This window comes from Puntigrus tetrazona, chromosome 21, assembly GCF_018831695.1.
Source record: "Puntigrus tetrazona isolate hp1 chromosome 21, ASM1883169v1, whole genome shotgun sequence".
NCBI lineage: Eukaryota > Metazoa > Chordata > Actinopteri > Cypriniformes > Cyprinidae > Puntigrus > Puntigrus tetrazona.
In genome coordinates, this window is record NC_056719.1 from 15,279,875 (window position 1) to 15,293,267 (window position 13,393).

Here is a 13,393-nt window from a genome sequence, read left to right on the forward strand (position 1 = left end):
TAATTAAGTCTATTTTTTTTATTTAAACAAATTTTAAAACCAGGATCTTGAGGGTTAATTGTGAAAACTATTGGCTATTTTGATAAAAGACATATCAATAATCAGAGAGTATATTTTGGCACTGAGTTAAGAAAATACAAATTTTCTTTAAAGGTTACATGTCTAAAAAAAAAAAAAAGTTCAGACACAAATAGCACTGAAAATGTGCCAACTAGGAAGCGCTATGAGGGATATAACTATTTTCCGGCCAAGCAGGCCGTAGCAGATATGAAGACGGCTCATTTTTATAGTCGGATGCGAGCGGAGACGAGATCAGCCGCGAAGAAACGCATTGGAACAGACTTGGGTGGCGAACGCGTAACCGAGCCGTTCTACACATGACGGCTACATGCAATGTTTCATTAGTGGATGTGACCCAGTTTGATGTGCGTTAGCTTCGGTGCAGAAGGAAGTGATGCGAGACATTAACCTCAAGAGAACGTGCAACTCTGCATTGTAGCACGGGCTGCGTCGCTGGTAAGCTCTTGTTGCGTGTTTGAGGTGTCGTTTGCGAGCTTTTGTTTAATATTGTGCTCGTGTGTGTGTGTGTGTGTGTGTGAATTGCACAAACCATTGGGATACGTCCAAGTAGGCCTGCAGTCCCAAAAATGCTTGATTGTGTGTTGTGCAATTGCATTTTGAGAATTCTGAACTGTATCAGCTGTTGTGTGGGTGATGCATTTCTGTTTGTGAGTTAGTATTCGAACGCACTTGAGAGGTGTTTTCGTTTGTGTGGGGCTCTCCTGTGTGTTGCGAGCTTGTGTGTGTGTGTTTGTGTGTGAAGGCTTATCAGCTCACAGCAGCTTTCTGTCAGGGCTTCTTGGCCAAGCGGCTATCAGAAAGAACACACCACTGTCACCATAGGAAACTCACCCCTGTCTTCTCCTTTAGTCTGTTGTCACCGTGAGGGATTGTTCTGAGCCACTTTGACATTCACCGTGTAAGTGTTCACCTCATTAGTATGCATTTCATTTGTTTAATGTCACAGTGCCGTCGTGAAACTTTCAGGTCAGGTAAGGACTTCCCTTTCGCTTACCTTTTTTTTAATGCGATTGCACGTCTGCGTTTTCGTTCTGAAGCTGCTTTTTGTGCGTCGCCTTCAGAAACGAATGGACGGTTCTGGTGGAAAAGGTACCGAAGCAAAACCAGAGAAGATGGAGCTTCCTGTTCTGACTCAACCCGGCCTCGGTGTGACCACGACAACAGTGACCACCATCACTCAAACCGGAGGGGGCTGGAGCACAGGACTGCTGGACGTGTGCGGTGACACCAACACGTGTAAGAGGAAGCGCTTGAGATATAAAGTCATGTTATGAGTAACAGGTTGCAAATACGACTTTTATAGTGTACGTATAAAGCGACCTTTAGAGCAGGGCCGTCCAAACTTAGGTCCAGGGCCGGAGTTTGGACCGCCCTTGCCTTGGAGGTTTAAAAATCGAAAAAATTAGGAGCGATTATAAAGTTGCATTCGTGAGAACCGGGTAGTTTCAAAATTCACATCTGTGGAAAAGCCAGCAAGACATAAACTCGGTTGGCGATATTTGATTTACTCGAAATTTACGATTACGAGAATTCGCGCTGAGAGCCACGAAGTCGCAACTGCAAGTCTTTGACTCACTGCGTTGTGGCATATGAAGTAAAATTGTGAGGTACGAGGTAAAGAATCTCTACTGATAATTTGCAAATGTGAAAAACGGCCGCATTGCGAAATATAAAGCGATATCAGTCGGTCGTAGCTGCAAGGCAAAAGCCGGATTTACTAAACATGGCAATTTAGCGCGAAAGCGTAATTATATATATATAAAGGGTGATGAGAGAGGAACTTTTTGCGTGTAATTTGACTATGACGTACACAGTAAAGCCAGGACTGCACTACATTACTTTTAATAATCTGAAAAGATTGTTAAAACACTAGGCATTATATGCTTTATCGACTCTGTAAAAAGTGATAAAAGGAAAACTGAGCATCATCAAGTGCGTTCTAAAATCGGCTGAAATATCAAACATGCTTGATAACCTCCGACTATAGAATCAAAGTCTGAAGCTAAAAAACCAAGTCTGTGACTAACATACGCTCAGCTGACTTGAGATTAGTCCGATTTTTGGATTTAAAGTTAAAATGAAGAGATATAAGTAATGAGCAATTTAGAGAAAGTCTGCTAGGTTTGCTATTAAAATGTCAAAACTAACTTTGCAGGAGATAAAGTCGCTTTAATTTGAAGTAAAGTTGAGCTCATTTGCATGCACATTCTTAACCCGGTTATGCATGTGGTCATGTAATCACGCTTACCTGTTGTTGTTGTTTTTTTTTAATCAGAGCAAGTTAATAATTGCCGTAAGCATAAACCAGTCGAAACAGGTAGTTTTTTTGCATTCTACTCTGATTTTGCATGGCGTGTAAGCTTTCTCCCAGCTTACTGAAGTGTGCACGTGTGCTACGTGAAAGGAATGCATCGTTAGTTCAGATTTAAGTGCATCTACGCTGAGCAAACATCTTGCAGTAAACAAGGAAATATATCACAAAAGCAGACTTTTTCATGAAAAAACAAAAACACATTCTCATTTTGTGCAGAAGATGTAGAAGCTGGTTCAGTCACAATGCTGCATTTAAAACTGCTTATTTTAATAAGCTGATATTTGTGAGTTATCGGCTAACTGTTAGATATGAAGTTAGATATGAAATTAAAAGGGTTTAGGTTTGCAATTACGAAAAACAGCCACATTGCGGAATATAAAGTGATGCTGTCCATTGCAACTGCAAGACCTAAAGTCGTGTAGAAGTATATAAAATTGCATTGATTTGTATTAGCGTTCTGAGATATCAAGTCAAAACAGGGAGAGGCCTAAGTATGCTTTCATGCAAGAGAACAGGGAATTATACTTTCACAGACCTTTATCTTAACTGTTCCCTCTTGTTGGAATGAACTACCCAATTTTTAGATTAACCGAGAAACATCACAGCACTTACATATTGATCTATGCTTCAGTTTTCTTCATTTGTAAGTCACTTGGTGTCTGCTAAATGAATCAAATGCATTTGCAATAAACAGGCTCTGCAAGATATAAATACTCATTGAGGGTTGCAACTACGACAAAGTCGCAAATGCAAGTTCCGAATGAGTCATTTCGCAAAATACAGTTGCATTGGTGTATTGACAGAAAGTTGCATTTTGAGAGAAAAGGCCTAATTTTCTAAAGAGGACAAGCCTCATAAGCACGGATGGAAGTGGAAAGTTCAGTGGTTGATCTAATGGCAATGTGCAAATGATTATTCAATAATAATCAGGTGCGGGTAATTTATTAACAACAGACTCAAGGTAGGTTAAGAAGTTTTTTGGGCCATTAAATAATGATACAAATATTAGGAAACTGGCTACCACAAACCTTGCAAGATTCATTGAAATACTGTCTTATAAGGTTTGCATCTTAAAGGGAAACTCCTACAAATGCGTAAGCAATGAGGACAGTCCAAAATGGAAAAAAAAAGGAAATCCTGACAGTAGAGTGTTAATGCCTAAAGAGTTGTTTGCGCTGACATGAGCTCACAATAAATTGTGTGAGGTAAAAGCTGGCAATTGTGAGAAAAAAAGACACAGATGTGCAATATATAAAGTTGCAATTACAAAAATACTGACAAGTCTTTTAATTAGACATTTTTTTAAGATTAATTAACCAATAATTTGACTTTGCCTTGTTTTGGTGATAGAGGAAGCATATTTTTTCTGTTTTAAAATAAAGAAACTGGCCTGAAACTCTAGTGAGACACAATTTGATCTAATATATTTAGAGCCTCAGACAATCTGATGCTGCAGCTTATTCATTATTAGTCTGTCCGTGAAGCCTCTGCCTCTCTATACCACTAATTAGAATATACCCTATTAGAATTGCTCAGATTTTTATTCCTCTCCAAAATGAATCACATTTTTGAGGGCTTAAACGTGTTTAAAAACTCATGAAACTTCGCACGCGGCCCAGAAGTGGTGAAAATGTGCATCTGATGTGGGTTTGTCAAAATGGCTCAGTAGCGCCACCTTTAAAATGCAACACTGATCATGTGACACTGAAGACTGGAGTAATGACCGATGGAAATAATAATATAGCAATAAAAATATTGCTGTTTCCAAACTTTTAACTGTTAGCGTGTATATATAAAGCAACTGGCATGCAATAAATACAAATAGTCGCAGTCGTGAGTCAATATTAATATTGAAAAAGTACATTCATGCGCACAATGACACATTTACTACTTTTACAAAAAAGGAAGAAGGATACGACACACTCAATAGCAGTTTTGCATTTGAAACATTTCAAGTTTTAGCAAGCGGTCCATGATTTCCAGTAGAGAAACTTGCAGCCTTCTTTGCGTTTAGTCTGTTTCACTGAGAAAACGTCGGAGGGGGATTCAGCTACATTCTCTTCGTGCCTTTTCGTGGGCGTTCCTCTGAAAAGCATGTTATTGTCCTGTAAGGTATACTTTAAATTTGATAGCTCTTCAGGAATGTAGCCTTCAGATGTTGCCATCTAAAACAAAACATAGATAAATAGCTTTAAAACCATGTGCAGTAATTTTACTAAATGCTTTAGCAAAATATGTGAGCTAAAACATAGCATTTAGCTTAGTTCACTCTGACGTATAAAGTGCACCTTGGAGAGCCCCAAAAGTGCACTAAACAAGTTAACTAAAGATAACTTGATAAAAGATTAAACACTGCTTAAAACCTACCTGTTTGTCTGCTAAAGTTTCCATCACTCTACTGAAAAATACATGTGCTGGTTTGACAGGTGCACCTCCGACTGGCAGCAGAAGAGCGATTAGAACAAAAGAAATGGAAAACATTCTTCAGTCGTGTTGAAGCGCTGGAAACTGTTGTGTCGCTTCTGTTTATTGTGAGGCCATTTATTTTGCCTAAGCCCTTTTAAATACACTGGGCTCATCTCGTATGCTCTTGTTCTGACGTCATTTGAAGAAGAGAGTAATAATGATTTTTCCGAATCTATCCACTGGAAGCCCTACAGAGACCCTAATATTTTCATGAATAGGCTCATCGATAGGCTTGTGAAAATGCATCAGTTATAATCATGCATTCATTTATTTGACGAATATAAATACATGGCAGATAGATTAAATAAACATGACTTGTTAGAGTATATAACATTATTTTAGCCAGTCTGAGCAGTTCTAACCTGTCTGCTCTGGCTGTCTCACTTAATCACTCTCCTGAGCAAACAACCTTGTCATATTTCCATCTCTAATTTTAGTCTTATGTCCTTAATTCCTGGCAGACTGCTCACGCATTTGAACTAAATGCATGTAATGTCACTGGTGTGCCTGTAGGTAATGGAAAAAGTGACTGGGAACACTAATAAAATCTGAAGTACACACATTTACAGCATGGCAATAGCATCAGTGAAATTACTTGATGCAACTACTGAAGCACATAAAGCACTTAACATTTGCTGATGTGGCAGTGCTGAGACAGCATAAATTTATGTCTGTCTGTCTGTCTATCTATCTATCCATTATTGGCAATTTCTAGTTTCCTGATTTAGTGTGAAAATCGTTGTAATTATCCCTTGGGGGCCAGTTTTTTTGGACTTTTTAAGAGGCCATGCATTATTTTATTTGGGCAAGGATCCCGTTGGAATTACTCAGTTCCCTTTTCGATACTTGTATTTTGTCGCTAGCAAAATTATGCAACTGGGTCGCTGTTCAGGCTACCCTAAAACAGATCCTCTAATAAACAGGCCCGAAGGACTGGTTCCTTTCTCTGTAACTAAAAGTTGCTTACTTTCACATCCAGGTAGCCCCCATCACAGACGATTCTTGAGATTCAATGGAGTGACATGTCAATACATGGCCCTGCCCTTTGGGGTGTCCCCGGCTTCTCACACTTTTACGAAGTAAAATATGCGGCAGATCTATATCTGTATTCTGTATCCTGAATTATTTTGGTGACTTAGTCCAGTCAGAGGCCAAGCTAATAGCCCATAGGTTCCTCCTCCTCAGCTACTTAGAGTGCCTGGGACTTAGGATCAATTTTGCCAAGAGCACTCTGTCTCCCAGCCAACTAACTGCATTCCTGGGAGCAGTTTTTGACTGTGGACTGACCATACAGTAATTGCTGGACCTCATGGCCTCTGCCTCACTGGTACTTCAATTGTGCCTGCACATGAGACCCCTTCAGTACTGGTTGAAACCACAAACTCCACCCCATGTGTGCATCATGGATTATTTTTTGTCAGGGTGAGCCAGGCCTGCCTAACAGTTCTGGCCCCCTGGAAAAACCCATAGTGGTTCAAGCAGGGTGTGACTATGGGTTTGATTCACAGAAGGAAGATTGTCTCGACTGACACATCCAACTGTGAGTTTCAGAGCTGTCTCAGCTGTTGATAGCAGCTCCCGTAACCCATTCCCCACAGGCAGGAACTTTTCTTTTAGCCAAGCAGATCCAATAGGCACCCCCAGCTTGAGCTGTGAGCTCTGCACCTCTGAGCTCTTGATGTGAATCAGTAGATCTGCCTGGCAGTATCCTGAATGCTATCTCACAGGATAGAGCCCCATCTACGATATGCTTCTGTGCCCTTAAGTGGTAGGTCTTTCCTGCCTGCTGTGCAACCTGTGACAAAGACCCAGTTTCATGTGACATATAAGTGATATTGTCTTACATACAAGATCTGTTGGATAAGGCCCTCTCCTCTTCCACACTCAAAGTCTATGTGACAGCTATAGCAGTTTCCCATGCTCCTATAACCGGACAGTCTGTGGGCCAGAACAACTTTTCCATTTCCTGAGGGTATCCAAAAGGCTCTTTCTACCCCGGTCTCCCAAAGTCCCTATGTGGGACCTGCCTGTCTTGAGTTTGGGCCTAACAACTTCAATCTCAAAACCAAGACATAAGTATGTCTATAAAGTGCTCTACACTCTGTTTAGTATCCCAGTTATTAATCTATCTGCCTTTCCTCCTGAGGAAAACCAGGAGTTTAACCTTCTCTGCCCAGTCAGGGCATTGAGAATTTACATTTAGCGTTATGCCCCATTCAGGCAGTTGAAACAACTTTTCATATGCTTTGGTAGTGAACCAAAGGGCTCTCAGTCAAAAAGCAGAGGGTTTCTTAAAGGTTAGTTGACCCTTTTGTATTTGAACACGCCTGTCTAAGGTGGTCTAATTTTTTAGCCATTACCTATTCTTTCAGGTATTTTCTTTGCCTTATTAATAGTGCTGAGACAGTACAAAAAAAACCCTTGGTGATTTCATTCCTTTTGCCTCCTGCAGGGCCCACCCTATGTATAATTAGTCCCTCTGAGTCTCTGCTGCTCAAGGCCAGTTCATGTCAACCGTTCCTCTTTATGGCACAGCGGGATTGTATTAGTTCCCCACAATGTCTAGTGATTCAGTACGAGTGAAGTATTAAAGGGAAAGTAATCAGTTACATACGTAACCTCAGTTCCCTGAGATACGAGAACAAGTACTGCTTTCCTTGCAGCACCATGACTCTGCACAAAAACTTTTTTTGATCTCTACTCCAATTAATGGCCGTAAAGTTACACTGCGTGACTTTTAACTGAGTACAATTCTTCTTCTCCAAAATAAATCACATTTTTGAAAGACTAAACGTTCTTGAAAACTTGTGAAGCTTTGAGTGAAACCAGAAGTGGTGAAAATTTATATCTGATATGGGTTTCAGAAGTGGATGTGGCAAAATAGCACCAACTCCAAATTTCAATGCAGTGCCTCTCGAGCTGTGTTTTACATACATGTACGAAATTTGGTACACACGTGTAATACACATATCTACAAAGATGTCTGCAGGTTTGAATTCCAACACTTAATAGGAAGTTTGTTATTTTGAATATGCTCTCTAAGTTTTGTGCCATTTTCAGGCATTTTTAAAAAAACTCCTAGTGATTTAGATAGATCAACCCCAAATTTGGTCAGTGTAATCTAAAGCCATATGTGATGTTAAATTGCGAATATCTTGCATTTTTATAAAATCGTCCTGGTGGCCTGCCAAACTTTTTTTTGCCATCAAAAAGGAAGTTGTTACAATTCAGACATACAATGGCTGATCTGCCCCAAAATGAACAAATCTAAAGGCCAATAGTCAGTTATAATCATAGCGCCACCTGCTGGCAACAGAAAATGATGGGCACAAATTCTATACACAAACTTAAACATGCAACGTCCAGTCTGCACCCAGCTACACATAGTTGATAAGAGTCCGGTCACAAAGACATCTAAAGGCCAATATTTAGTTATAATCATAGCACCACCTGTTGACGACAGGATATTTCATGCTTTACACCAATTCAAACATGCAATGTTTAATCTGCACCGAACTTCAAGTTTGATGAAAGTGCTGGCCTGAATACATCTACATGCCAATATTCATTTATAGTCAGAGCGCCACCAGTTGGCGGCAGGAAGTTTGGCTCATAGAAATGAATTTTACATCACTGGTTTCCCAAAGTAACTTGGTGAAGGTGAGCTGGAGTGCAAGGACCCTTTCAGTGCTGCTTGCAGCTTTAATAGGGGTTGAACTTTATGGACAAATAGCATACCGAATTCCATAGCTGTATAGATATAGATAGATATAGAATATAGATATAGATAGATATAAAAGATATAGAGTATCCTGCTTGCTCAGATAAAATATTTTACAATTCACATAAATTACTTAAAGGAATAGTTCACCCAAAAATGAAAACCCTCAAGTAGTTACTCACCCTCAAGTAGTTCCAAACCTGCATTCATTTTCTAACCAGGCTGTTTTGGGTCACTGTTGACTTCCATAGTATTTTTTTCCTTCTATGGATGTCCAAAACAGCCTGGTTAGAAACCCTCTTCAAAAATCGTCCTTTGTGTTTGGCAGAACAAAAAAATTCATACAGTTTTGGAACTACTTGAGGGTGAGTAAATGATGACAGAATTTTCATTTTTGGGTGAACTGTTCCTTTAACCACATAAATTAAGTAAAAACCCACCATGTATTGCTATTCATTATAAGCATAAAGTAATTAGGGTTGTTTTCCTAATCCAGTGGTTTGTGTACCGTTTCACAGTCATTAAAAGTTAATGACATTCCTTAATGATTATAAATTGTTAATGCTTTTTCATTCATTTAAAGCAAACCTGGGCACTGAGCAGAATTCAGCTTTTTCAAGGACACTGATTTATATTTCAAAGATATTTATCAGAATTTGATCCTCTTTGTAGTTAATCAGTATAAGCAGTGTTAAACTAATTGCAGATAAGCCCGTAGTACAGATCCCAAGCCGTGTTTCACAGCATCTCTTTCCTCTTCTGTGTAGTTCTGATGGGTGCGCTTGTGCCATGCTGTTTGGACCTGAGTCTGGCTCATCAGTATGGAGAATGCATGTGTCTGCCTCTTCTGCCTGGCTCCACTTTCGCCATGAGGGTGGGCATTCGAGAGCGCTTTAAAATCAGGGTAAGGATTTAGCAGTAATTGGAGGAAAAAAAAAAAAAAGTGGTTTAGTGCTGGATATTTGCAAGCGTCTTATTGGTATTTTCGTTGATTTGAAAAAAGTGCTAGTTTACTACAAAATTAACAGGATTCTGAAATTGATTTGATCTGTTTAGTGTGCACTTTAAAACAAATTTAATGCAAAAATATCAGTTATGCATGTCCTCATTTGTCTTCATTTTACTTTTATTATAATTAATGTGCTTCCACTGCCTATGGAGTTAAATTTGACCCATTTGACACATTCTTTCTTCTCCACCTTTTACAAATTAAAAAAATGTTATATACCACTTGTAACATGTTTCTTCAGTTGTTTTTGAGATACTGCCCCTTCTTGTGAAAGATCTGTAATGTTATATATATGTTACATTGAGCGTTTATGACACATTTTTGATGTTACATATATGTTACTGGAATTGGGAACCACTATTATAGTTTTTCTTACTATTTTGAATTGATTAATTAGATTCAGATTAATTCATTCATTTAAATGATTTAGTTTTAGTTAATAACCCCTTTTATAGGCTATATAGATTTTACTTAAAACATTTTCACTATCTATGCACTAATCTAGTGCTTGAAATAATGTAGTGCTAGCAGTAACCTTTTCGATTTAAAAACAACATGGAATAAGCATTAGCATAAATGGCGATGCTTCCTGGGAATGTGCCAGCTACGCTCAATCTAAGATGGATGTGCATGCCAAAAAAAATCACCTTAACGCGAGAGCCAACAGCTTCGAGTCAGATATTCCTGTAGACTGGATTTTCCACTAAACAGCGGATTATGATGACCTGAAAAATAATAATTTCCTTTAGGTGTAGAGATTTATCTTTGATTTATCTTGTCATGAGCTTCTCGTGCTGGTTAAAGCGCATCCAGTATTTGACGGTTAGATGAAAATTTCTTAAATGGAATTCTGTAACTAGATTCCTTGACTTGGGTGGGGTGTTAAATCAATATCAGGGAAACGTATCCTTACTTAGGAATCTGCAAACTCTAATTTGTCTGGTTATATTACATTAAGAATACATTAGAGTGTCCTGTGTGTGTCTCTAGGGCAGTGTGTGTGAGGACTGGGCTACGGTATATTGCTGCTACCCTCTGGCCCTCTGTCAGATGATCAGAGAGATGAAAAAAAGGCTGAAGACACAAATCTACACCGTTTCTACCGCGCTGGAGAGCTCCTGATGCGCTGTTCGTACGTGTGTGTGTGTGTGTACAGCTCAGATTTTCTTCTCATCCGTGTTTTTGGCGACGCTAAAAGACTGAAGGGCCATCTCAGCTGTCAGGATGTTTATTACCCGGGGTCCTGAACTTCACGCAGGGTTAGACATATCAGTAACTCTCTGCTTGAAGATTGATGCCACTGACATTTCAAACTGACGGAGAGATGGAGTGACAGATGGGTGGAGAGACGGATGAGTGAAGAAGGTTTCTGATGGCTTCTGGGACTGTGTATGCTTTGATTTCAGATTGCTCTCTCACAGTACATATACACAGGTTTCGCTACATGAATTCAGTCTGGATTGTGTCACTTTTTAAATTGTATTTCAAAGTCAGTCAAAACTGGTGTGACATCTCATCTCTCATTTTATCACGATCTTAAAAATGCTTTTAAAAAACTGTTCACTAACTAACAATAAAAACATAATACCAAAAAACAACAAAAAAGAAATAATGCGAAAATAAAATAGTGCTTTTTATAAATAGACTTATATACTATGTATATATATATATATATATATATATATATATATATATATATATATATATATATATATATATACATATCTATATATATATATATATCTATATATATATATATATATATATATATATATATATATATATATATATATATACATATATATATATATATATATATATCTATATATATATATATATATATATATATATATATATATATATATCTATATATATATATCTATATATATATATATATATATATATATATATATATATATATATATATATATATATATATATATATATATATATATATATCTATATATCTATATATCTATATATACACACATATCTATATACACACATATATATATATACACACACATACATATATGTGTCTTAAGATAACTTTGATTAACTTTTTGGATCTATTTTACTCTCTCTCTCTCTCTCTCTCTCATATCATATATATATATATATATATATATATATATATATATATATATATATATATATATATATATATATTTACACACACAGTGCCTTGTGAAAGTAATCATAGCCCTTTGGGAGTTTTTTTTCAGTCCACACTCTGACACCATAATGGTAAAGAAAAAATCATTTATTTTAACATATTTGAAAATTTACATAAAAATAAAAAGTAAAACTTGATGATTCCATTGCATATGTATTCATATCCTCATCTGAGACGGTTGAAATTTATCTCAGGAACACTCATATTGCTTGTATGTCACTACCCTTTGAGTAAAATGAACCTGTGAAAAAAAAAATTGAATGGCACATGATCTAACAGCTGAAATTGCATATCAGATCAAAACCAAGCCCTGAGGTTAAAAGAACCGCCTGCAGAGCTTAGAAACAGGTTTGCATCAAGCCACACGTCTGCTAGTTCAGAATGCTTGTGGTCTCTGGTACACTTAATGGAAGAAGTTTGAATGAACCAGGGCTCCTGGCCAAATTGAGCAATTGATGGAGAGCAATTGAAGTTGAGCTCCATGATCATATGTGGAGACAGGAGAAATCTACAGAAGAACAAACATGACTGCAACACCTTTATGTTGGTCTGGCAAGAACTCGATCCTCTCTTCAGCGAGGACCCTCAGACTCTGAGATGCACGATTCTCTGGTCCGATGTACCTCAATTCTAAGCATCATGTTTGAAGGAAACCAGCTCTGCTCATCACCTGCAGAGGGTAGCATCACAAACAGAAAGTGTGCTGCATGGGGGCTGTTCTTCAGCGGCAGGGACTGAGAGACACATCAGAACAGAAACCCAATGCACCAAAATACAGACATTGCTATTTCTCAATGCTGTTGAGCAAAGTTTGTCGCATCATTTCCAAAAAGGCTGTTAAGGTGCTTCAGCTAAATATTTGGTTATCGTTATGAATACGACAACTCTATATAACAGAAAAACAAATGTAGAAAGGAGCAAACTCTTTTCTAAAATGCTTATTCTTGTAAATGCATCAAAACTAGACCGTTTTTTTTAACAAATGTTGCCTTATGCTGTTTCTTTTCCTAGTGCAGGCCGGGGGTAGTTGTCACAAGGGCAATATTTCAGTAACTACCTTTATCTGTCTATCCATCCATCCTCACAGATCTATACTGTTTCTTCACCATTCTATCCCTCACAACCAATACTTTAAGGTATGTGTCTACTTCGAGACTGCAGTAAAAAAAAAAGAAAAGTCTAGCAACCATCCCTATAAATAATTTAAATCATCCATCATGGTTTTCAAGGATTGCATGTCATCTAAAAGCCCTGGATCCTTCTCCCTGTTCTCCTGGTCCAAAAAGTGTGTGTGTGCATTTCTGTAGAGGGCACTGTTGTCACACACACTGCTTTCAGGTGAAGTAAGGCGAGAGTGTGTGTCTGTGTGCAAGAAGACAGGTGTATGGTTGCCGTCAAGGGTTTTCTGTGAGGCCCCTAGGGGACATAAGGCCACCGGAGCCTTAAGCACTGCAGATACAAAACCTGAAAAATGAAAAATGAGGACAGGGCAGGAGTGACTGTGAGGACAGAGCAGGTTTTTTTTTCTCAGGAAATTATTGAGATCCAGTGAGCTGCATTTTATTTTGCCAAGAAATACAGTTTTAATCATGTTTTATTTTTATTTCATGCTGTCAAGATCACACC

General features: G+C 38.1%; 1 protein-coding gene and 1 long non-coding RNA gene across 5 annotated transcripts; one reads left to right on the top strand and one right to left on the bottom strand.

Annotated features, from left to right (window-relative positions):
• The first annotated feature begins 269 nt into the window (after nt 1–269).
• On the top strand, nt 270–11,238 carry plac8l1 (PLAC8 like 1). 4 transcript variants are annotated; one of them, XM_043222113.1, is made up of 5 exons: nt 270–516; nt 931–979; nt 1,119–1,317; nt 9,350–9,486; nt 10,582–11,238. In XM_043222113.1, exons 3-5 carry the CDS (start codon nt 1,149–1,151, stop codon nt 10,711–10,713), a joined length of 438 nt encoding a protein of 145 aa, XP_043078048.1. In that variant the 5' UTR covers nt 270–516; nt 931–979; nt 1,119–1,148; the 3' UTR covers nt 10,714–11,238. The 4 variants fall into 4 exon arrangements, with proteins under 4 accessions (XP_043078048.1, XP_043078047.1, XP_043078046.1 ...); XM_043222112.1 differs by having other exon boundaries at nt 271–516; nt 931–1,052; nt 1,143–1,317; XM_043222111.1 differs by having other exon boundaries at nt 272–516; nt 1,143–1,317.
• Nucleotides 4,229–8,789, bottom strand: LOC122326900. The gene is made up of 2 exons (XR_006247529.1): nt 4,763–8,789; nt 4,229–4,560 (listed from the first exon to the last, which is right to left on the bottom strand). It is a non-coding gene; the product is annotated as an uncharacterized LOC122326900 (long non-coding RNA).
• Nucleotides 11,239–13,393: the final 2,155 nt, after the last annotated feature.

Bases quoted from the DNA above. Each gene is read 5' to 3' on its own strand.
- plac8l1 (XM_043222110.1), top strand. From the start codon at position 1,086: ATGCGATTGCACGTCTGCGTTTTCGTTCTGAAGCTGCTTTTTGTGCGT. The intron at 1,318-9,349 runs GTAAGAGGAAGC...TCTTCTGTGTAG, and splicing joins GTGCGGTGACACCAACACGT to TTCTGATGGGTGCGCTTGTG. The intron at 9,487-10,581 runs GTAAGGATTTAG...GTGTGTCTCTAG, and splicing joins GAGAGCGCTTTAAAATCAGG to GGCAGTGTGTGTGAGGACTG.